Source organism: Hoplias malabaricus, chromosome 8, assembly GCF_029633855.1.
Source record: "Hoplias malabaricus isolate fHopMal1 chromosome 8, fHopMal1.hap1, whole genome shotgun sequence".
NCBI lineage: Eukaryota > Metazoa > Chordata > Actinopteri > Characiformes > Erythrinidae > Hoplias > Hoplias malabaricus.
Window position 1 is genome coordinate 27,949,785 of NC_089807.1, and position 22,223 is coordinate 27,972,007.

General features: G+C 36.6%; 1 protein-coding gene across 2 annotated transcripts in view; it reads right to left on the minus strand.

The window, feature by feature from the left end:
* Positions 1 to 20,155, minus strand: part of col21a1 (collagen, type XXI, alpha 1) — a 42,444-nt gene extending 22,289 nt beyond the window's left edge. For both annotated transcript variants that reach the window (XM_066679993.1, XM_066679994.1), the window contains exons 1-15: positions 20,021 to 20,155; positions 15,773 to 15,904; positions 13,715 to 14,275; positions 12,170 to 12,335; positions 11,851 to 12,079; positions 10,993 to 11,166; positions 9,687 to 9,764; positions 7,061 to 7,144; positions 6,512 to 6,574; positions 2,999 to 3,052; positions 2,847 to 2,900; positions 2,704 to 2,757; positions 1,725 to 1,778; positions 793 to 846; positions 636 to 689 (exon numbers count right to left, since the gene is read on the minus strand). In XM_066679993.1, coding sequence (XP_066536090.1) covers positions 636 to 689; positions 793 to 846; positions 1,725 to 1,778; positions 2,704 to 2,757; positions 2,847 to 2,900; positions 2,999 to 3,052; positions 6,512 to 6,574; positions 7,061 to 7,144; positions 9,687 to 9,764; positions 10,993 to 11,166; positions 11,851 to 12,079; positions 12,170 to 12,335; positions 13,715 to 14,275; positions 15,773 to 15,872 — 1,779 coding nt within the window. In that variant the 5' untranslated portion in view covers positions 15,873 to 15,904; positions 20,021 to 20,155. The remainder of the gene's footprint in view (positions 1 to 635; positions 690 to 792; positions 847 to 1,724; positions 1,779 to 2,703; positions 2,758 to 2,846; positions 2,901 to 2,998; positions 3,053 to 6,511; positions 6,575 to 7,060; positions 7,145 to 9,686; positions 9,765 to 10,992; positions 11,167 to 11,850; positions 12,080 to 12,169; positions 12,336 to 13,714; positions 14,276 to 15,772; positions 15,905 to 20,020) is intronic.
* Positions 20,156 to 22,223: the final 2,068 nt, after the last annotated feature.

The window sequence follows — 22,223 nt, forward strand, 5'->3', positions numbered from 1 at the left end:
AGTTGCAGTGGGTCAAATTTAATATATCGTAACATTTCTGAGATGATGCTTGGAAGATTGAGGTCTTAAAAGTTCCTGTCGTAAAAATTTCAGTGTCTAAGGAGCCAAGCATGGACAGCAGAGAATTGGGAATAACATGGGATCTACTGGATTTGCTTCAAAAGCTGGCTCTAAAATGTTGGACAAATAGGAAAGAATGCATTACAACAGTTAATGGACATGAATGCATACCTCTCCTCTGCTGGCTGTATGTGGGAGTAATAAAGGTGTACCCTTTGTCATCAAATATCTCGTCCATATTGAACATGGAAAAAATGCTTCACTCATTGTATTGTGGACTCAACACTCAACAATGAGTCGTCTTCTCATTGGATAGACACATTGCGTTGGCCAGATTAGGTGGCAAAATTCATCTCTGTTTAAGGTTTTGTGATCACTTATGCCGTGATCAGACCTATCACCCATCATGCATCACAAGTGCAACTGACTGGGCCAACACCTCCTATTGAAAATGAATGGGATTTGGTGTGACGCTGCACTGGAGCAATGTAATGCCAAATATCTTGCATGACTACCTAAATTAATAAAGTTTTTTGTTTGTTTTGTTTTCTTTGAGAACTTGAAATAATGCAAACCTTTAGACCAATCCCTCCTGGAATGCCATTGTTTCCATCTCTTCCAGGTGGCCCCTGTTGAAAAACCAAAGTTCACTGCGCGGTGGGTAGATCAGGTGATTGCCTCATATTTACCGAACAGAGATTATGAGCATAAATGATGGAACTGCATACATACATTCTCCCCTGGATATCCAGGTGGACCAGCAGGTCCACTGCTTCCCTTTTCACCCTGTAACAGAAAATATGTGTAATGTCTGGAAATGGAGACAGATTTCCTCTGAATACTCAGGAAACTCAGGAATACTCAGGAAGTTGGGTTTATATTATGTTTTGAAACATTGATCGCTCTTCATAAGATCACTCTTCATAACGCCTAGCTGGGGCTGCTCAATAACTGCAAAAACCATAATGATTATTTTGGTCAGTATTGACATTACGGTTATTTAACACGATTACTCATTCACTTCTGCAACATAATTAGTTAATTCAGTAGTTTTTAACAGTGGAATTGCTTGAAGTTTAGATCATTTGAAACTGAAAAAAAACATATTCTGTCAATCTTTAGTTTACCACATCATTTGAATGCTACAGCAGTCTTTCATACTGCGTGGAAAATGTCATGATGTATGAACTGGTACAAATGCTCCAAAATTACTTTTTTTACAAAATATTTTACAAAATTACAAAATCTTTTTACATTGGCTTCCATTTAAAGTTAAGGTTTTTACTTAAATTTATTACAAGTTATTAACATGTTTTCGTTGGACAGTGATAATAAATTATGTATTAAACATTACAAAAGTACACGTTTACATATTTAACTGAGTAATGTGCATGACAATGGAGCTACAGGTACTGTATCTCAGGATTCTTAGAGCTGGATTCTTGATCTACCCTCATCCAAAATTTACATAGTGCAGTTTTGTTTTTTTTTGCATTGCTGAGCTGGGAGAAGCTGTGGCAAAAGCACAATCTTCCCTATATATTTAGACATGGGTGCATTGCACTACTCAGGATCCCCATTATCCTCATTTCTTTTGTACACAGGTAAACATTTTACAATTTTACACAACATATAGAAAGTATTTAGTGAAAGGTTTGACTTACCACTAGTCCATCTTTGCCTGGAATCCCTGGCACACCTTGAGAGCCAGTAACCCCCTGTGAGGAAATAAATAAAAAAAATATTTATATATCAATATTCAAATATTCAGAACACATTTGAAATTGCACTCAAATAAGGATAAATGGCTGTTTTGTAACCTTCAGTTCTTTAATAATGTAGGGGTGCTGGTTTTTGGGAGGGGCTGGGGTGTCACAAGGAGTTCCAAGCATGCACCTTGGCTTCCCTTCTTCACTGTTTTGGGGTTATTTTTGGGACATTTTGTGTAATGTTATGTTGGGGTGGATGAGGAGGGGTGGTGTATTGTTTATTTACTATTTTTGTTTTGGTGTGTGTGTGCCTTGTTCACTTGCTGCCTTTTTTCTATATTGTTATATGGCGGATAAAGGTTGCCTAAAGCAGTATGGCTAAGATTGAAGACTCTCTGAATCCACTTTGATAGGTATTTACAAGTTAGCATTTGTGTATCATTTTAAACGTCTCCTTTAAATGCAGGTTTTAGCAAAAAGGAAATCAAAAAAGCAGAATACATATTTAACAGAAAAAATGCACAGTGGCGCAGCAGGTAGCGTCGAAGTAGTAGTGTCCAGGGGCCTGGAGGTTGTTTGTCCGCGTGGGTTTTCTCCGGGTGCTCCGGTTTCCTCCCACAGTCCAAAAATACACGTTGGTAGATGGACTAGTGACTCAAAAGTGTCCGTAGGTGTGAATGTGTGAGTGTGTGTGTTGCCCTGGGAAGGATTGGCGCCCCCTCCAGGGTGTATTCCCGCCTTGCGCCCAATGACTCCAGGTAGGCTCTGGACCCACCGCGACCCTGAACTGGATAAGTGGTTACAGATAATGAATGCATGATTGAATGATGTCTGAAAGCCCTTGTATAATATCTTTGCATGACCTTATTTGATATACTCTTTAAGTGTATAAATTTGGAAATATATTGTAAATATATTTTAAAGAAAATATTACCTTATCACCTCGTTGACCTGGTGGCCCAGGTAACCCTGAGACTCCCCTTTCACCCTGAAAAGCAAGAAACAGATACATATCATTAAGTAAATGTACATGGTGAGGAATTACAAAATAAATATGATAAACTAACAATTACTTACAGGCTGTCCAGGGCTCCCCTTTTCTCCCTTATACCCATCTGCTCCACGAGGCCCCTAAACACAGGAAAAAATTATCCCATATTATTTATATTCAGCAAGGCTTTACTGTGATTACTTTAATAATTTGAGCCTGTTGTCTGTTGCATTCATACCACAATGCCAGGAGGACCTTGAAGGCCAGGAATACCTCTTGATCCAGGAACACCCTTAAATAAATAAATAAATAAATAAATAAATAAGGTCCTGTAAATGTATCAAGAAACAAGTAGTAGTGCACCACATTTGTTTTAATAGCTGAGGTGGAGTGTTATAACTGAATAAATTAATTTAGGATGTGCTCTTACACTGTTGTCACATTCAGTGTTTAGTTGGCGTCTGTTTGAGTTCTGAAATGCATATCTAAAAGCAGTCAATAATCAAACATGCAGCATATTTTCCTCTCCATGTCTTTTAAACATTAAACAATTAATTTTTCTCTTCATTGTTTTTAAAATATATAAATGCATTTTTCTATTGTTTGTAGCAGTGACAGAAATGTTCAATATTTGGTCCAAAAAGAAATAGAGGCCCGTTGAATTTTATCATTTAAAAGAAACTTTTAGTAGCTATTGCTAGTTAATTCTTGTAGCACTGGACAATATCTATGCTCCAATTTAGAAAAAGGTGTCATTTAATAGGCGACCTTGAAATCTAGCAGTGTGAAAGTAGAATAATCTTTATATCAGTTACACAATACAAGATATTAAGCATATCTGCTTCAGGATAATGTGTCAGATGTATGGGATTTTCTGGTCAGTGTAGGTTTTGACATTATAACTGAAAGTACGTTGCCTGCAATAAACATATTACTATGAGAAAAGGAAAAAACAGAACAAAACAAATAGAAATAGAAACCAATTGTCCTTCAAGTGACTCTTCTGTTCAGATCATGTTTGTATGATGGACCATAGTTCCACTGATAGTGGGGGATGTTTGCTCTCTGAGGTTTAAATGGTGACAGAATAAAAATAAATACATAAATAAAAAACCCTGATGCCCCACATTTTGCAGTCATGTTCCCTCTAAATATGTATTAATTATACATTAAAATGTGCTGAAATATGTCATTTAAATTTCCTGTTTTTAAAGTTTTTATACCTTTAAAATCAGCAAAACCTGCCAAAAAATATTTAAAAAGGGCATCCAGAAATAAAAGTTTAATATAAAGGCCAAGAATGCTTTATGCATAATTTCTCTAGAACATGTAGCATATTATTAGCATTTGATATCTGTAAACGCCTACAATTAACATCTGTGCAATCCTTTATTCAGTGAGAGGATAACACTCATTCCTTTGTCTTTGAGACATAAACTAAATCTAAATCTTGCTTTTCATAACCAGACCCTTTTAGTACAAGAGAGTTCTTGACATTTGTGAATGCTGTACAGTCCTCCTCAGTTTATGATAGGCAAGTGAGAGGATTGACACTCTGTCCAACTGCCAACGCGCAAAGGGCATGGAGGCCAACAAAGAATTATTCTTTGTATTAAGACAGACAGCCTTACAGTAAGTTGACCTTAGATATTATGATCGAATGTGGAAAAGGAGACATAATTTAATGCACCACATAACTTTACAGATGTAAGACGCTAATGGAAAAAAGTATTAATTTAACTGCCTGTAGAATTTGAACAGTTGGGTAAAACACATCTTTAATTGTATGCTGAATTTTAGACATAGCCCCATTCAAATGTCGTATTTTGTTGATTTTGTTAAATGCAATATTCTGTTTATTAAATAATGAAAACATTTTCAATGTGCCATTTTTTCCCTCCCTGTAAGTGACAGATGGTTGTTTGTCTTCAATTCTACCTTCTTTGTGAGACTGCTGTGGGATTAATAGTTAACTATCCTACTGAGCATTCACATGGAGCAATTGGCTTGTCAAAATTTGATTAAAAAAAAAAAAAAGTCTAAAACAGAGCTCAGTAGTGTTTGCGCTCTCCTGTGTTTAACTTGTGACGCTTGCTGTTTATGAAAATTCTATTTCATATGTTTTTGTTGAAATATCATAGGTATTTGTTCAATATGTTTGTTATTTAATGAATCATTGTTGTTTAGATTCATAGCATTTAATTTGTTAACGTAACATTTTTTTCTCTTTACATAACTAGTAGAGTCTGTGAATTTGTTCCTTGCACATATCTACAAAATGTTCACTTTTCCTTTGTGAGTAGTATTGCTTTTTCAGTCAAGATTTCATTTTGCCAAAGAAAACTACAAAGACAGCCACAATGGCATACAAATCAGTTTTATCCATTTATCTCCTTTCAATAACTTGGTATAGCACTTTTATGGAAACACTGATTATGCAAGTTTCTGTTTCTTTTATAAGCATTTCCAGTTGTTGTTTTTTGATCCTCCCAATCTACAAATAAGCCTCCCCTGTTCCTATTAAATTATGCATGTATTAAGCCATGGGCTAGAAATTAGAATTATTACCAATATAATCAATAACTGTTTGGCAAGAGCATGTATCTAACTAAGGAGTCAAGGACCATGTGTTGCAGAAATGTTAGACTGTGTTGCAATAAGTGCATTTATTCATTCTCCAACTGTTGCAATACTTCTCTGGCATCAGTAATTTGTAGTTATGAAAAATATGAGTAATGGGGACAGTTTTTAAAGTTTCTATTGCAAATAATTTCAAAATATATGTAATTTATAACTTGTAAAAGTCATACAACCATACTATTAAAAACACAACTATGTAGATAAACAATACAAAATACATGTTAAAGTCTCTTAATATGTGCACTGTTTGGCATGCACGTTATTTACATATACCAACTAAACCCTATTTTCCTGTATGTGAAGCAACAGGGTTATCTACTGTGCTTCATTTGACCTATTTTACATGTTATAAGTAAATATTAATGTCAGTAAACTATATATTGGCCTCTGAAATCAGCCTTCATTTTTTAAGGATGTTTATGAATGCCACCCATCAACAGTTTGTGGTAACTCAGAAATGATTCACTGTATTTGTTAAATGATTCAAGTGAACCCACCCTAGCTCTGAACCTTAAATGCTGATTGAATTAATTCAGATTAATTTAGAATCCCTGGAAGGCACATTTTAATAAACTTCTAATCAGTTGCAAAAATTTCTTGCCATCTCACCATCTTGCATTCTTCTATTGGATCAGAAAATCATAATTGGTTGGTGCTAATTTTCTCTGGAAATGAGTCAAGCTTGACTGATATATGATATTTAAATACAGCCATAAGAAATTCAGTACTGAGAAGTTAAACTCTGGACTGTCTACAGGTGGACAAATGGCTTCCACATCTTGAGATTTGGGATGTGTTCAGCTGCACATACAACCACCATAAACAGCCATATATAGATCAAGGAGTAGATTGTCAACATGAGTGTTGTAGCGGGCAAATATGTAGTAATGAGTAGTTTTCTACTAAGTAAAATGAATTTGACACTATAATCAGAACAGGATCACTTGTGATATGTTTTTGCCTTGCATTTCCTGGAGTCTTGACTGCTTTCTTCTATAATGATCTTACATCATTAAAAATACATTATTATCCTTCAGTCTTTTAGCACCCTGCCCAGCACTACAAGTGCTCCATCTGATTTGAGGTTTGTATTAAACTGCGTAGTACTCACAGGCTTACCATCAGCACCAGGAAGGCCAGGTCTGCCGGACTCCCCCGTTTTTCCTGTCTCTCCCTATTAAAGACAAGAATTTTTATTTTTATTTATTTATTTTTAATAGAATTAAAATAAGGCTGTACATATGTACTGTTTGGATGCTGCTTTGTTTAGATTTAAATTACTAGCTTTTGAATTTAATATGACATCTATAATCAAGAAGAGCAACACAGCTCAGAATAACAATATGGTTAATAAGAAGAAATAGCTCCGTGGACCTCTAAACTACAGTTATATAAAAATACACTGTAAAAAAGAATAAGCCTTAAGCATTTTAGAAAGCTGATTATCTTTTAAAGTGATCTCCCACTGAAAAGCAGCATATGTTTTCAAGCATAGACTTGACCTTATAAATTTTAAACATTCCTTAAGGAGACTTCTGTGTAAATGTAATGCAGTGAAAAGTTAAGTGGTATTTTTAAACACTGTGAGAGTCTACAGGTAAATTTCTTTAACCTTTAACCAAGGCATTTTGTCAAAGTGTAAAATGGTTAAATGTTTAACCTTTGGGCCAGAAGCTCCAGGTTCCCCAGGAGGACATATGCAGGGTTCTGTGGTTGGATTAATGTCAGCCAATACATCAGCACACTGAAGGAATTCCAAAGAGACCAGATATTATTTCATATTTCCCAAACTGTGAAATACAGTTGATTTCAATATTGTACAAAGTGGCATTTGTCTGTTTCTTAAGCGCGTTTATGATATCTGCATTCACAAATACAGCATAGCAGCACTGAAAGAGGCCATAGCAAAATGTGGTATTAAAGTTCACTCAGTGGGAAGATAGAACACTTAAGGGATTTTTACATTCTTGAATTAGATCTGTCTACATGACTGAGAATTATGTGGCATGAAAGTTATAAGGCAATAAAAGAGAATCTCCAACAGAGACCAATTGAAAGTTCAAATAAAGCTTTAAAGGAGCAATATGTAATATAAATCTTGTACTACATTATAAAATGACCTGATTGTATCATCAAAGATTAAGGAAACATGCTAAGTTGAAGCACTGGCATCTCTGACAGCAGAGCTACAGCCAGTATGTTTTCCTTCGAGGAAGGTCTGGTACAGAGCAGAGCCTTTGATCCAGCCCACTGCCCTTTCCCCAGTACTGTTTCCATTTCCTGCATTGCCAGGTATGAAACACAATAGCAGCAAGCAAAAACAGTGTGCTGCAGCCATGGAAATGAGCAAGCGAACAGAGATGAAGTTAGATACTACTGGACCTAAAAAGCCTCAGCCGTCCCGAATATGGTCAGCAACAGTACAGATATATGGATTCAAGGCAAAAACTGTGGTTTGTGTGTTTAACAACCAAGGTGAGGAATCAATGTCTTGATTTGGTCACGTCTTGCACTCGATCCTGTAGGTTTCCTCAACCTGGCAACCTGCGTGAGTTTTTCGTCAGGAGTGGAGGGGGACAGGACAGAATTCTCTCCACATTTTGAATTTAGACTTTGGTAGCCATTTTAAACACTGCTGTCAGTATTACATATTGTTCCTTTAAAAGACATGCATCTGAAGCCTCTAAAGAGGCTTCTTAAGGGGTTTTACCAGGCTGTGCTGGCTTTTGAGGTGTTAATGTATGTTCTTTTGGCCTTTCTAACTTTAATAAATCAAATGGCATGACACGGTTGAGACAGCTGTTTTCAGTATATTTTGGCACTCTTAAAGAACAACACAGGGAGTCTTACCTCTGCAGTTGAAAATGAGCTTAGCAGTTACTTTTTCAAGCGAGCAAAGACATTGGTCAAAATACATACCTCTCCATCCTACAAATGAAAGGAGTGAAATAATGTAATCGGCCAAAGTGCAGCAAATCAGCACAGGTTAATTAAGTGTAATGCAAACTCATTGCTTAAGAATGTAAATGTGATCTTAGCCAGAAAGAAAATGTATCTTCTCTGTAAATTTGTTTTACCACTGACTTTTGATATTTTCTGCATTTTGCAAGCTTGGTTAGTAAACTTGAAATAGCTAGAAGTTTCTTTGAATGCATTTTATGATAACTGAGAGAGAAGCAGGCAGAAGAAACATTGGAAGCATTAACATGCACATTATATCTTCAGTGCCTGCTAATACAGTGGTGTTTTAAAGTTTGTGAACCTTTTAGAACTTTCTGTATTTCTGCATAAATTTAACCTAAAAGCAGACTTTAGTCCTAAAAGTAGATAATCCCATAAAATAAATTAGACAAAACTATTAAACTTGATTTATTTATTGAGAAAAACATTCCAAAATTACATATCTGTGAGTGGCAAAAGCATGTGAACCTTAGCTATCGGTACCTGCAGTGACACTCTTGTGCAGCTATAACTGCAACTATATGTTCCCACTAAATTTTGACCACCTAATGGTGGTCTCATGAACATTAAAATTAGCCAATGTAAGAAAAGCCATTACTTGCTTAGATGTTACCATGGGTTTATTTGTAACTTCAAGGACAATTGCATGCCTTGCTTTTGAAGTGATGTTTCTTAGCCAATCAATCCTGGAGAGGGTAATAATTGTCTTGAATTTCCTCCATTTGTACACAGTACACAAATGTTTTAGAGATGGTTTTCTAACCTTGTCCAGCATCAATGACTTTTCTTCAGATGGTTTCAGAAAGCTCCTTTGTTTGAGCCATGATACACTTCCACAAATGTGTTGTGAAGATCAGACTTTGATAGATCCCTGATCGTTAAATAAAACAGGGCACCCACCTCCATGTGATTATCATCCCTCTGACTAAAAACACCTGACTTTAATTTCACCTCCAAATTATATGCTAACCCTAAAGGTTCACCTCTTTTTGCCACTTACAGATATGTAACACTGGAGCAGTTTTCTCAGTTAAGAAAAGTCCAAGTCTGATATTATTGTTTCATTTGTTTGATGTGTTTCTCTTTTTAGGCCTTGTGTGTAAATCTGATGAATTTAAAGTCAAATTTAGAAATATAGAACATTCTAAATTTTCAAGCACCAGTGTACATGATATTCCTTAAAAGATTTGTGAGTTAACACAACCTTATATACTCATATAATTGGTATCACAGTATGGGTTATACTGGAAAAACAATGTGACTTTTAAGGGATGGAATATATCTGTGAGTGCCAAAATAGGAGCATCCAAAATTCTTGTACTCACAACTCCAGGTATTTCACAAGCAGTTTCTCTGTTATTCTGCTCAGGGTCACAGTAGATTCGTAGCTTCTGAAGTTCAAACTGTTCAGAGATAAGTTAGCAGAAATTGTCAGAGCTTAAAAAAAGTAATTCTGAGGAAATCCTTTGATTATTTAAAATATATATATATATATATATATATATATATATATATATAGTTTTAAGCACCGGAGGTTTAAAAAGGTATTTGTCTGAGCAGTAACAAATAATACCCAACATTAGATTAAAACCAAATAACATTATTCCAGTCAATGTGATATTCTGTGTGTGAATGTGAGAAGGCATTAGTTTAAATATATTTAATTATCTTAGGTGCCTAAGACTTCTGTTATAGTTAATTTACATTTAGGACATTTAGCAAAAGCTCTCAGACCAGCCAGAAAGGAGTTGCAGTTGTCAAATCCTGAAATGAGAGACTGAACAAGCACCTGGATGACCCCTCTAGAGAGAAAAGGTCAAATTCTCTGGATGTTGTAACTGAGAAATCTGCTTGACCAAGTCAGGTTTGCAACATGATTTGCAGTCACATAATAAGGGTTTCTCACTACAGAAGTGTATTCAGAATTAAAGCTAAGAAATGAAGTCTCCCACATTCCTTCTGAAATGTAGGGACTTTTAAAATATTGTACCCTCATTGAAGCAGCATGTATTCTTCCACAAATTGTTTTAGACTTAACATTAAATTGGCTGTTAGGTTTCAGTGGCATTCAACTACATGAAAATTAGTGAGATCTGGTGATGATGTATAATTAGTTTTGGATTATAAAGCCCATTCCAAATATATTGAGTCCTGCTGCACCACTCCAGAGAACACAGTTCCACTGCTCTAGAGACAACATGGTATAAAAACTCTGTCCAGAGTGGGTGCACCAAAAAAAAAAAAAATCCACTTAATTCACTCATTTTAATGGCTGTCTGCAAACATTTGAACATAGATTTTGTTGCATTTTTAAGCCAGTTGAGAAATTCAAAGCTACATAAAATGTAGTCTGATTAAACTTAAAAGTTTGTATTTTGTTGAGATTGTTATCAAAAAGGGGATGATGGTGTAGTTTCTAATTAAGCACTTTTATTAAACTTACCATGCAAAGTAATGTTTATCCACACTACAACACCCAATGGCTCACCAAACTCTTTTTACTGCTAGGATGTTCGTAAGTGTGTGTTTAGTGAAAGTAATATATGCTTGTCTTGAGTTAACGCATGGTGTACATGATTTGTGTCTGTCAGTGGATATTAAATGAATTACAGTCCAGGTTGGTATGCTTACCGGAACAGTGGTTTCTTTTCTGACATATTTCCCAACCTGTGTTTTTCCATTGATGAAAATGCCATCAGGGGGTTCCAGTTGCAAGGTTTCTATTTCAAGGTCATCAACGTAGAGAGTGACTTCCTCTTCTGTTACCAGGAGACGCAGCTGATGCCAATGTTCATCAAAAAGTTTCTGTGTCCATGACAGAATAAAACATCAGAAGGTAGCATGAAACAATGAAACAACTGTTTAAGAAGGTTCTTCAACATTTTGAAGACCAAACTCTGATGAAGGAATTTTATGATACTCCGGAGACCTGGGGAATGAGGTGGCAGTAGTTACTAACAGCAGGTATATTTGTGCTTCTGTTTGCACAGATATACATTGCTGTTTGACTATAATTTCAAAGCAAGGCAGTGTTACTATTTTACTATCATGCTGAGAAATAGAATGCAGATTTCCCACATTATGTACTTAAAAATAATAGAGCCACTTACAAATATTTGAAAGACACTACATGTCTGACTAGTTCACCAGTTGTAATCAACAGTAAAAAAGTAATTAGAAGTCCAATCCCAAATTATTGCTACTCTGAACATAACACTGCAAAAACTGCTCTATAGAACTTTTGGAGGAGAGTAGGACCACCCTTCACCATTGATGTCAGTACAATGCTGTCAAAATGAATTACACTAGGGGGAGCCCCAAGAACCCAAAACCCATAAAACCCTAATCTTACCTAGTGTTCTTTAATTTCTAATGATGGGATAATAATTATGCAGTATTTTAATTTTTAATTTTTTTGTTTGTTTTGTTTTTTATTTTTTGACTTGCACAATATTTTATTTAAGATAGATGCTGTTTTGTGACATTTACCTTTGCAGGTGGCTTCTTAAAGACCACTGTCTGTGTTCCACTCGGTGTTCTGCTGGTAGTTGTAAACATGAGTGTTCTGTCCACACCATTTAGAGTGACTGCCATTTGAGGCATTCCGTCAGTTGTCTGTATCCTCCACAAATCCCACTCCTCAATCAGCACAGAGCCCTTGTACTTAAGAGTGGCCACAAACACATAAGATGGTGGAAGCCCATCAGGAAACAAAATCCTATAAATAGCAAAATAGAAAGATTGTTTGAAGTTGAATAAAATGTGTAAATAGTGTTTAAAAAATACAATACTTTTTTCCAAAGTGTACCTGGTGTTCTCACTTAGATCCAAGGGGGGTATCACTTGGTAGGCTTTGAGTCCATTCCGAGATCCTTTTGTCTTTTCGATTTTCTTGGCCAAGTTCAAGTGCAGCAGAATATCAAATCCTTTTTCATCCCGAGAGTCAATTGGTATCTTTGTTGGACACACAGTTTCTATGGAATATTAAAATGGAAAATGAAAGTGTTGCAAATTACATTTTATGCTATATGTTGTATATCTTAACTCCACATGAGAATCATTTTTATTTAAAATAAAGTTTATACTTCCGACTCAATCTATGTACTTCATTTATTCAATCATAGCTTTTATTTTTCATTGAAATTGCAATGAAATTTTCTGTAACATCAGGTAGAGTGGTTGGGAATCTTTAAACGTTCAAGGAATGCTGGACTTTGTTTCATTTGGCCTTGGAATCTGTAGCAAAGGACCTTGGCATGGAACCCTGGACATTTTGCAAATATGCCGGTCTAAAGAACATCCCAGGCATTGTAAAAAAAAAAAAAAAAAACAGACAAATGACCATCACTTCCAAAGTATATCTTAATCTTAACTCTGACAATGTCCAGAAGAACTACAGAATCCAGAAAAAAAATTTGGTTCCACACACACTTTCATAGAGGTCAGGTTTTCCTTTATTGTTATTCAGATATTTGTGGGTCCCATTTTTAGTAATCAAGGATTAGAACAGAAAATCCCTATAGTAAAATATATTCTCACCACCCACCCTAGAATTAAATTAATGTAAAAACTTGGGCATTTGAGTACTTGGTATTTGTTTGTTTTCTTCACACATCTTACAACAAAATTCATGACAATGCTTCTACTGTATCTTACAGATAGTACAGCTTGTGCTTCTTCTTTTGCAACAAACTTGCTGGAACTGTGAATTACTGGATGAGTCAAATTGTCATGTTTTACATTTTAATAATATTGCTGTTCTGATTTTAAGGTAGGTTTCTTAATTGGTTTATGATTGTTAAAATAAACCCAACTTGTCATAACAGCATCCTCACATGAGACACCTGAGTGACATAAATTTAATGTAATAAGATGCTGTTGGAACACAAGGCACAGACTGATGAGAAACTCGTGGGCAGAAAGAATTTATTTTTTATTTTTAATTTTTGTCTGTCATACACCTGGCTAGTTTGTATAAAGAGACCAAAATATTGAGCTTGTGCTTTCAGATACTTGAGTGTTTTGAACATTTTCCAGTTCTCTGTCTTCATTTCACACTTAAATTTACTACCAGCCAGGTGGAAAGAGAAAACTTCAATGTGCAGAAGTGTAAATCAAGTGCTGATCTCATCTGTGAAAATCACCAAATTATGCACGCTCATTCTGGGAGGTGAAATAAATCTGTCTGTACAGGTATTTTGTAAAGAGGCAACTTCCTCTCTAAAGACTCTCCATAAAACAGAATAATTTAATACCAAGATCTGCAAAAAACACAAACTAGGGGTTAGCACATACCTAAACATGACAAAACAAAGCATTAAACACATCAGTAAGTCAAAAGAAAACGTTTTACCTTCACATAGCTTCTGCCTAATAACTTCACGGATCCTGGAGATGGCTTTGTAGTCTTCCACATAGAAGACATAGGTAGAGGATGGCTTATTGGCAATTGCCCGTAACTCTGACTCCTCTGTCTCAGACCCAACACCAATCGCAAAGAGGATTATCCCTTTTTTCCTAGCAGCGTCTGCAGCTTCTTGCACATCATCTTGTGACTTCCCATCTGTCAGGACCACAGCAATTTTTGCTACCCCATTCGGCCCGCGCTCAGACAGGTCAAACAACTCGTGACTGGTAAATTTGATAGCTCTTCCCGTGTTGGTGTTGCCCCCCATGTAGTCTATAGACTCTATACTTTGGCTGAGGTCTTTGGTTGAGTAATGTTGTCCCAGTGGTATATGTAAGACAGGATCATCACTGTACTGGACCACCCCAATCTGGGTGAACTTCTGGCCAATGTTGAAGCTCGTTGTGATGTTCACTAGCCACCATTTAACTATCTCAAAATTTGTGTCATCCACACTCCATGAGCCATCAAGTATGAATACTAAATCACTAGGGGCTGTTCTGCAACCTGGAAAGGGAAGGAAGTAGGGGTGTCACATCTTTACCCATTGTGTGTAAAAGAGTAAGAAAAGTTGACACTAATGGTACTTTTTCATTGCATGGTCCCTACTCGACTAGACTTGGCTCTATTAATCTTTTTTTTCCCCTTTTCCATTAGGGAAATTTGTTCCCTGCTACCTGGAACCAGGTACTTTCTTTTACTGCCTGCTCACTCATCATTCCCAGCGAGCCAATTTGAGACAAAATGTGAAAACCTTGCAGAGCACTTGTCAGTCACAATGAAATGCAGATATCCAGCACAAAGTAGCCATTTGTAAAATCTGCAAGCTACAATAGATATCACATTTGTTTCTATTCAAACCACAGATGCACATAAATGGTCTTTTTCAAGAGATAGAAACATTTGTTGGATCAGTTGCCAATGAAAGACTACAGCGAGAGCTGGGTGGTGCAACAAGGATTAAAAAAAACTCTACTGATGTGTCCAAACTGGTGTGCAGTTAAGCCATATACAGTCCCTAAAAACAACACACATATACACAAAGAGTAAACAATGCTCAACTTTACCCCCACCATTATTGTGATTTTCCTGTTAGTGACTGTGTTTTGTGACATTACTGGCTACATGTTGGGGGTTTAGTTGAAAAAGTATCATATACCATAGACCAAAATCAGAGTACAGCAAAGAAGAGTAGTTACCAAGCACTGGAAAAGTACCATGGTGCTTTTCATCTGCATGGTGCCTACTCTATTTGACTACTTGGTTCTACTCACTTATTTTGGGTCTTGTTCCCTGGTAAATTTTCCACTAGCAGCCCCCATCCTTCCCCCAGATGTAGCCAGTGACATTGAAAAACACCATCTCCAATGGGAACTGCGGGCTTTGGAAACCACAACAATGGAAGCGGTAACATTGTTTATGCATCACATATTTGGTTTTTTTGGGGGGGGTTTTTTGACTGAAAATGTTTAACCACCCCTCAGTTCAGAGAGATCAGTAGAGATTTTTTTTTTTTTGCTTGTTGCATCATAAAGGTCTTGCTGAATACGTTCTTGGGCCACTGATTCAAGGAGCATTCAAAGACCGCTTCAAAGACCACTGCGTAATTTTACAAGCTGCCTTGCACTACTGTAACGTGGATATTTTAAAAATGCCTAGTTTGTGCTGGAAGTCTGCTTTTTATGGTGATTGACAAGTCTCTCTGGCTAAACAGCACTCTGCAAAGTTTACACTTCACTTCATTAGTCCCTACTCAGCTTGCTTGGAACCACAAGCAAGCAAGGACTAAAAAAAGTACCCATTCCCAGGTACCAGATTTGTCTAGTGGAAAAGGAAAAAAGCAGAGTAGAGCCAAGCTAAGCTTAGTACCATGCAGTGCAAAAGTTCCATAAGTGAGCAATACGTAGGTTGAAATGCTTGATTAATTAACAGGATTTATTAGGTGATGTTATCAGAGACAAGTTTCTACATGCGATGGTAATGGAGATGAGAGAAGCATCTTACTTAATCTCATGTCTTCATCTTGTGCTGTACATAATAAGGGAAGGAGCATGGAGTACAGACACCAAAAGACAAAATGCATGGATCTCGTTTTGCAACTCATGTTCTTGAAGTGCCAAGCTCCAGTTTTTGATCCTAAAGGGAAATGAAGACAAAACGTGCAGTTCTTAGATGACCTCACACCAGTGACATCTTGTGGATGTTAAAGCAGACTTCATGATGGTTTGTTACATGAAAAGCATGCTTTTTGTGTGTCACATAGAAAAAAAGAGATAACATTGCTTTTAATTCCTGGTGCACAGAATATGGTGAGGTTAATGAAATCCATGCCAGAAGAACATGATTGTTAATGACCACAATTGTCCATGGCAAACAAAGAAATTACACAGAGACTGGTGGAAGCCAGCTGAACAATTTATGTTCAATTGAATGATTGAACATTTACAGCGTCATCTATCAAATGTACTGGGTATTAAAGCGAACATGGTTTGGCTGTGTCAGACATGCACATAGAACTGCATTTCCAAAGGCACTTTGGCTTCTTTGGAAAATCATGTATTTTACTGCAGTTTCCAGAAAAACAGAATTGCAGACATGACAAAAAACAGTAATAAATTAGTAACAGAGATTTCTGACAGAGTGGGTTTGCATTGCTAATAAATACAGCTGCGGTAAGAAAAACATGAGTTGCTTTCAGAGCTTTTCTCTTAAGAGTACGTGCCAAAATACAGTAGTTAATATGATGTTATATAACCACACACCATCTAATAAAAAGCTCTTTTGAGAAATATTTTTGTAAATAAAGTGTGTGACAAACCTTTCTGTGAAAGCTTCACGTAAATATTCTAATGAGGACCATTCAATAGAACATTTATACTATAAGATAAATATCTTTATATATATATATATATTCATTCATTATCTGTAACCGCTTTTCCAGTTCAGGGTCACGGTGGGTCCAGAGCCTACCTGGAATCATTGGCCGCAAGGCGGGAATACACCCTGGAGGGGGCGCCAGTCCTTCACAGGGCAACGCAGACACACACACACTCACATCTACGGACACTTTTAAGTCGCCAATTCACCTACCAACGTGTGTTTTTGGACTGTGGGAGGAAACCAGAGCACCTGGTGACCTGGTGACTACGACACTACCTGCTACCGTGCCACCCTTCCAAAGGATTTCAAATGATCAAAGAGCTTCTTTGATCATTTGAAATCCTTTGGAAGCCATCTAAAAGATAAGGTTGACCTTAACACAGGTCAGACTGATGCACTGTTTGCCACTGTGCCCTATACATTGTGTATATTCCTCTTTATTATTATTATAGTAATGGGGTTTTCCTCTCTTTGACCTCCATATTGAAGCAACTACATAGAATTATACTGCCATGACAGAGCTGGCCTTTTGCTTCAGTGCTTTCCCAAATCCCAGCTTGTGGGGGGGAGTGATCTGGAACGCACCATTATTTGCACGACCCAGCCGTTATACGCCCTCCTACTTGCTTTTCCTCAGAACTGGATATTTCTACTTCACTGCCAATCGCACATGGAATCCATTTACAGTGTCAGACAGTGAATTTCCAGTTCTGAACAGTGACCAAACACATGTACTCATGACAAAATGAAGGCCACATTTGTCCAAAAAAAGTAGACAGAGTTTGATTGGACATAGCAGTTATGCAACATCAGTCCTTCCAATGTGGACAACACCAAAGTCTTGTGGGTATGAATATGAATGTTGGACTAAATTCCATTAAAACTAGCTGTGCATATGTGTCTCCTGGACAGTGCCTCTTGACATATGGCATTTTTCTGCTCCATAACGCTTTGATTGAACTCTGAAGTTATTAAGGCTTTCCAGACCTTTACAGTTCCTTTCCCAGGTCATAGACAGAGGGCAATAGCATAGATGGAATGTGACATGTTTAAATAACAGTGCACTATTACACTCTCAAATTCACACCAGCGTATCCTCGCATGTATCATCCAAAACATGACATGTAAATCTCATGGAAATCTCGGGAATTTGGTAGAGAGTAATTCATCTTGTTTGCAGGGATACTTGTTTAAGATTTATTTCTGCCTAGTGGGTTTCATCCAAATAGATGTGGGAGACAGGAAACACTTGCTGAACAGCTGATTCGTCCCTGTTCTCCAGATGAGGTATTGCTCAGAGTGTTAACTGCTCCATAGCCATAATATAGTGTTGTGCAATTATTTTATCCCTGCTAATCCCTAGGCTTATTACACCCTGAAGCTTATTATTCAGTAACTACATAGACCACCGTGTAAATTGGATTAGTGTATTTCATAACAGATTCCAGATCATTTTAAGGGATAAATCATTTAGTGAATAAATATAGAAAATACTTTAAGTGGAATGCTTAATGGGTCAATAAGCTGTAAAATAGCTATATTTCTAATAATGATGAAATAAAACCAATAAATAAATAGAAATAGAAGAAATAGTACAAAGACAATATTTTAAACAGTAAAATTGAGAAATTTTGAGAGATATTTGCCCAATTTGATGCAAAATTTTTGGAATGGGGGCATGTTTACGACTGTGATGCATCACAATTTTACAACACTCTGTAAGTGTTTGGGAACTGAGAAGATCAGTTGCTATAGTTTGGAAAGTGAACTATATTCTGATTCTTGCTTTTTATAGGATTTCAACTGCTCAAAAGCTCAGGGACTCTGCTATTGTGTTTTTCATTACATATTGCACAAGTTGTTTTCAGTGTGTAACAGGTCTGGACTAGTATAGCACCCAAATTCTTTTACTAAGGAGCCATGCTGTTGTAATTCATGCAGAATGTGAATTTGACTTCTCCTGAAGAAGATGTCATCTGGATGGCAGCATGTTGCTCCAACACCTGCTCAGCCTTAACAGTGGCTTCACTGAGGTGCAAGTCACCAATGCCATGTGCACTAATTCCCCTCATAACATAGCAGATGCTGGATTTTCAACTGTGTGCTTAATTTCCATAGCATTATGGAGCATTTTGTTCACTGTCCCAACATTTCTGTAATGTGTTGCGGGCATCAAATTTAAAATGGGTAAATATTTTTCAAAGAACAACAACATTTCTCAGTTTTAACATTTTCAAATAAATAGTGTGTTTAAATGATTTGCTCACATGGCATACCCTTTATTTTGCTCAGTGTCCCAAGTTTTCTAAAAAGGGGTTTTTACATGGCACTTCTGTCTTTAATTGTTCATATCTAAAGTCTGGTTTTTGATGTATATAGAATTTTAAGTGGAAATAATTTGAACTGCTGTTAAGAATTTTCATTTAAGTATCCAACATAAGAGACAAATAAATGAACACACAAAGTCTCAAAGCACTCAAAAGCACTAGGGAAGAACAAATACATTGCATCAGAGAGCCCAATGAATTGATTTCAAATAATGAAAACCATAAAACCAAGCAATTTCACTGAGGACTAAATAATTCCAGCCATTCAGGGGGTTTCCACTGTTCCTTACATCAGGCCATCCCCAAGAGTAACATTCTGTCCATGTCTGGGATCCCCCTCTGTTCCTTTTTTTGATTACTACACTTCAGCCACCCCTGTTCATGCCTTTTAAAGCTTCCACTCTCAGAAGAACCAAGGAAACATCTTGTAGGGGCAACACAGAGCTTTTCTTATTATTTATAGAAAAAAAAAAAAAACATCAGCTTTATGAGTCGTGCGCTTTGCCAAAACAGCAGTTAAATCCTTCCTTTCATTCCTCTTATGTGTAAGGGAACTGATAACTATTCCTAATGTTTTCAGTATGCAGCTGTCAGGCTTGGGAAACCTGTATGCTCAATAACCTGCATGGACGTTGTTAAAAATAAGTGTAGAACTCACAAGAATCTTGGCATGCTTCATTTTCTTTCATAGGTTTCACAGCATATAAACATTCTTTCACTTCTCACCAAGGGATGGGACACGTTTTTTAAAATGCTGTAGGCACAACATGTCAAATAAAAAACAAATGTGTATTGCTCAAGACGTTCCAGATGATGTTTCCAAACATGCCTTTGTTAAATATTAGCGCATCACAGAATGAAACACGTAACACATCTCAATCTTCGTCATGCTGATATTCTCAGTTAGCAGCCAGAGCTATATAAAAGAAAATCAAACACCAAATCCACACAATGACAAACCAAGGAAACAACAACAACAACAACAACATGCATTTACAACTAAATTGCCCTACCATAATTTAAGCAAGAAAAAGGAAAGGTTTACCAGAACGCAAAGTGTGTGGAGCTGGACTCCTGCTGAATGAAGTCCCCCCTTTACGCCCTCATAGGTGTTCCATACCCAGGGTTTTGCAGAGCACTAGTCTGGAGGAGGTGGGTTTGGGGAGGCTGCAGAGTCACAGATGTTCCTTCAGTGAATGGGCCTGCCCTCTCCATCTCCTTTCCAACTCTCTCTCTCTCTCTCTCTCTCTCTCTCTCTCTCTCTCTCTCTCTCTCTCTCTCTTTCTCTCTCGTTCTCTCTCTCTCTCTTTTTCTTTTTCTCTCTATCTCTCTTTGGCTACCAGCCACTTTCAATTACCAAGGGGTGGAAACAGATGCAGATAAGAAAAGCTTCATAAAAAAAATAGCAAAAGAGAATAAGAGCACATTTTCTGAAAGCAAAGGAAAATAATTGTAATGTTGGCAACATCTATCTAAACCGTAGGGATTTGGATTAGTTATGCCTGCAGAGGCAATGAACAGTGAGTGAGGGTTTCTGGAATGATACGCAAGATTAGATAAGTTGCATGCTTTCTGATACCGAGTCCAGTTTGTTTAAACACATTACTTTTTCTTCCTGGTCTTATTAGGCTAGATTTTCTTATTAAAACACTATTCTCTTGTATTATAGAAATTCATATGAATGTGTGTGGCATAAGTCAGCCACAGAGGATAGTATATAGCACATAAGCTGGCATCTAAGTCTTGCAAGCTAGGTTTCTATATTCAGATAATATATATATATATATATATATATATATATATATATATATATATATATATATATATATATATATTGTATATTTTTATCTTATTGTGGCACTCCAGTAAATTGGTATCTATTTTCAAGAAAAAAAAACAAAAAAAAACAACACTTCTATGGTAATTTAAAATAAATATACATGTAAGTTTAAAAGCCACTAGTGTAAGTTTCGCACTCCAAAATATGCTGTGCTTGACCATGATGCATGATATACTTGAGAACAGAATCCATTCTTGGCAAAACTTTAATAAGTGCTCTCTTTAATGAGGATATTTCAACTGTGGAATGTTAACAACTATAAATCATCGATAGCACAACTTCCTATTTAATCCTCTGTAGACCATGACACTTGCAGTCTGTTTTAGATGTGTAATTATCTAGATCCTGTCCAGGTCACATACAAACTGTTTATGATCCAAAGTAGTGTTCACTTGACTTGAAACTTGACTTCACTTGAAACAAGTACAAATAAGGGACAAATGCACAATTTTGTGGCTTGTGTTGAGGGTGGTGCACCAATGAAATAAAGCTTATGTTCTTGTTAACATTTTGTTTAATTTTCACAAAAAGGATTATAAATAAGCCAAAGAATGTGGGATTCTTGTGTTTTTTTCTAATGGAAATAATAACTAATAATATTAGTTGTAACATCATGTTTAGCAGCTGAGGATACACTACTCCGATGAAGTCAGAGGCTACTCTCCATATATTTCTTGTCAGAGAGGACATTACCTAAATCATTAATTCTCCAGAAAACAGTGGAAAAAACAAACAAACACATATTGTTAAGTGGATTGACTGTGCAAAAAACTCCAAAGCTGTCATTGTGTGAGTTTGTGATGTTGTGGACCGGAGCTTTGTACATGTTGTCGTTCTGCCTTGTGCTCAATGATACTGGGTAGACTATGGACCCACCGTGACATTGAAGAGGATAAACTGGTTATAGACTATGAATGAACAAATAATTGTTTAGTTTTCTAAACATATTCAGACCAATGTCTTTGGGCTGGCTTCTTACGAAACAAATGTTTGACAGGAAAAAAAAACACCCCCTCCTTAAGCAAGTGGAGTAACTTATACCAACAAATGAATGGAATGTTTTTTGTTATGAATGAAAATTAAGTAAACATAGGTTGATCTCCGACACCCTTACACAGTTTTAGCCTATATGGGCTAAAATGGGGCTATCCTATGAGCTCTTCAATAGCCTTTTTTAGTGCACATTTCATGCCTGTTGGCCTCTGCTTGATTGAACAGACGTGGGGATGATGAACATGCCAGAGAGCAAAAGCTCTGTTCTCTTCTCCGCCCACAGACACTGTGCCTCCATCTTCTCAAATTCTAAGGAATCATCACTCACATCTTCTGGGACTCATCCTCCAACTCCTCTAGCATGCGATTCTGTGAAAAGTCAGGAAGCAAATTTAGCATGCATATTTACTCCTCT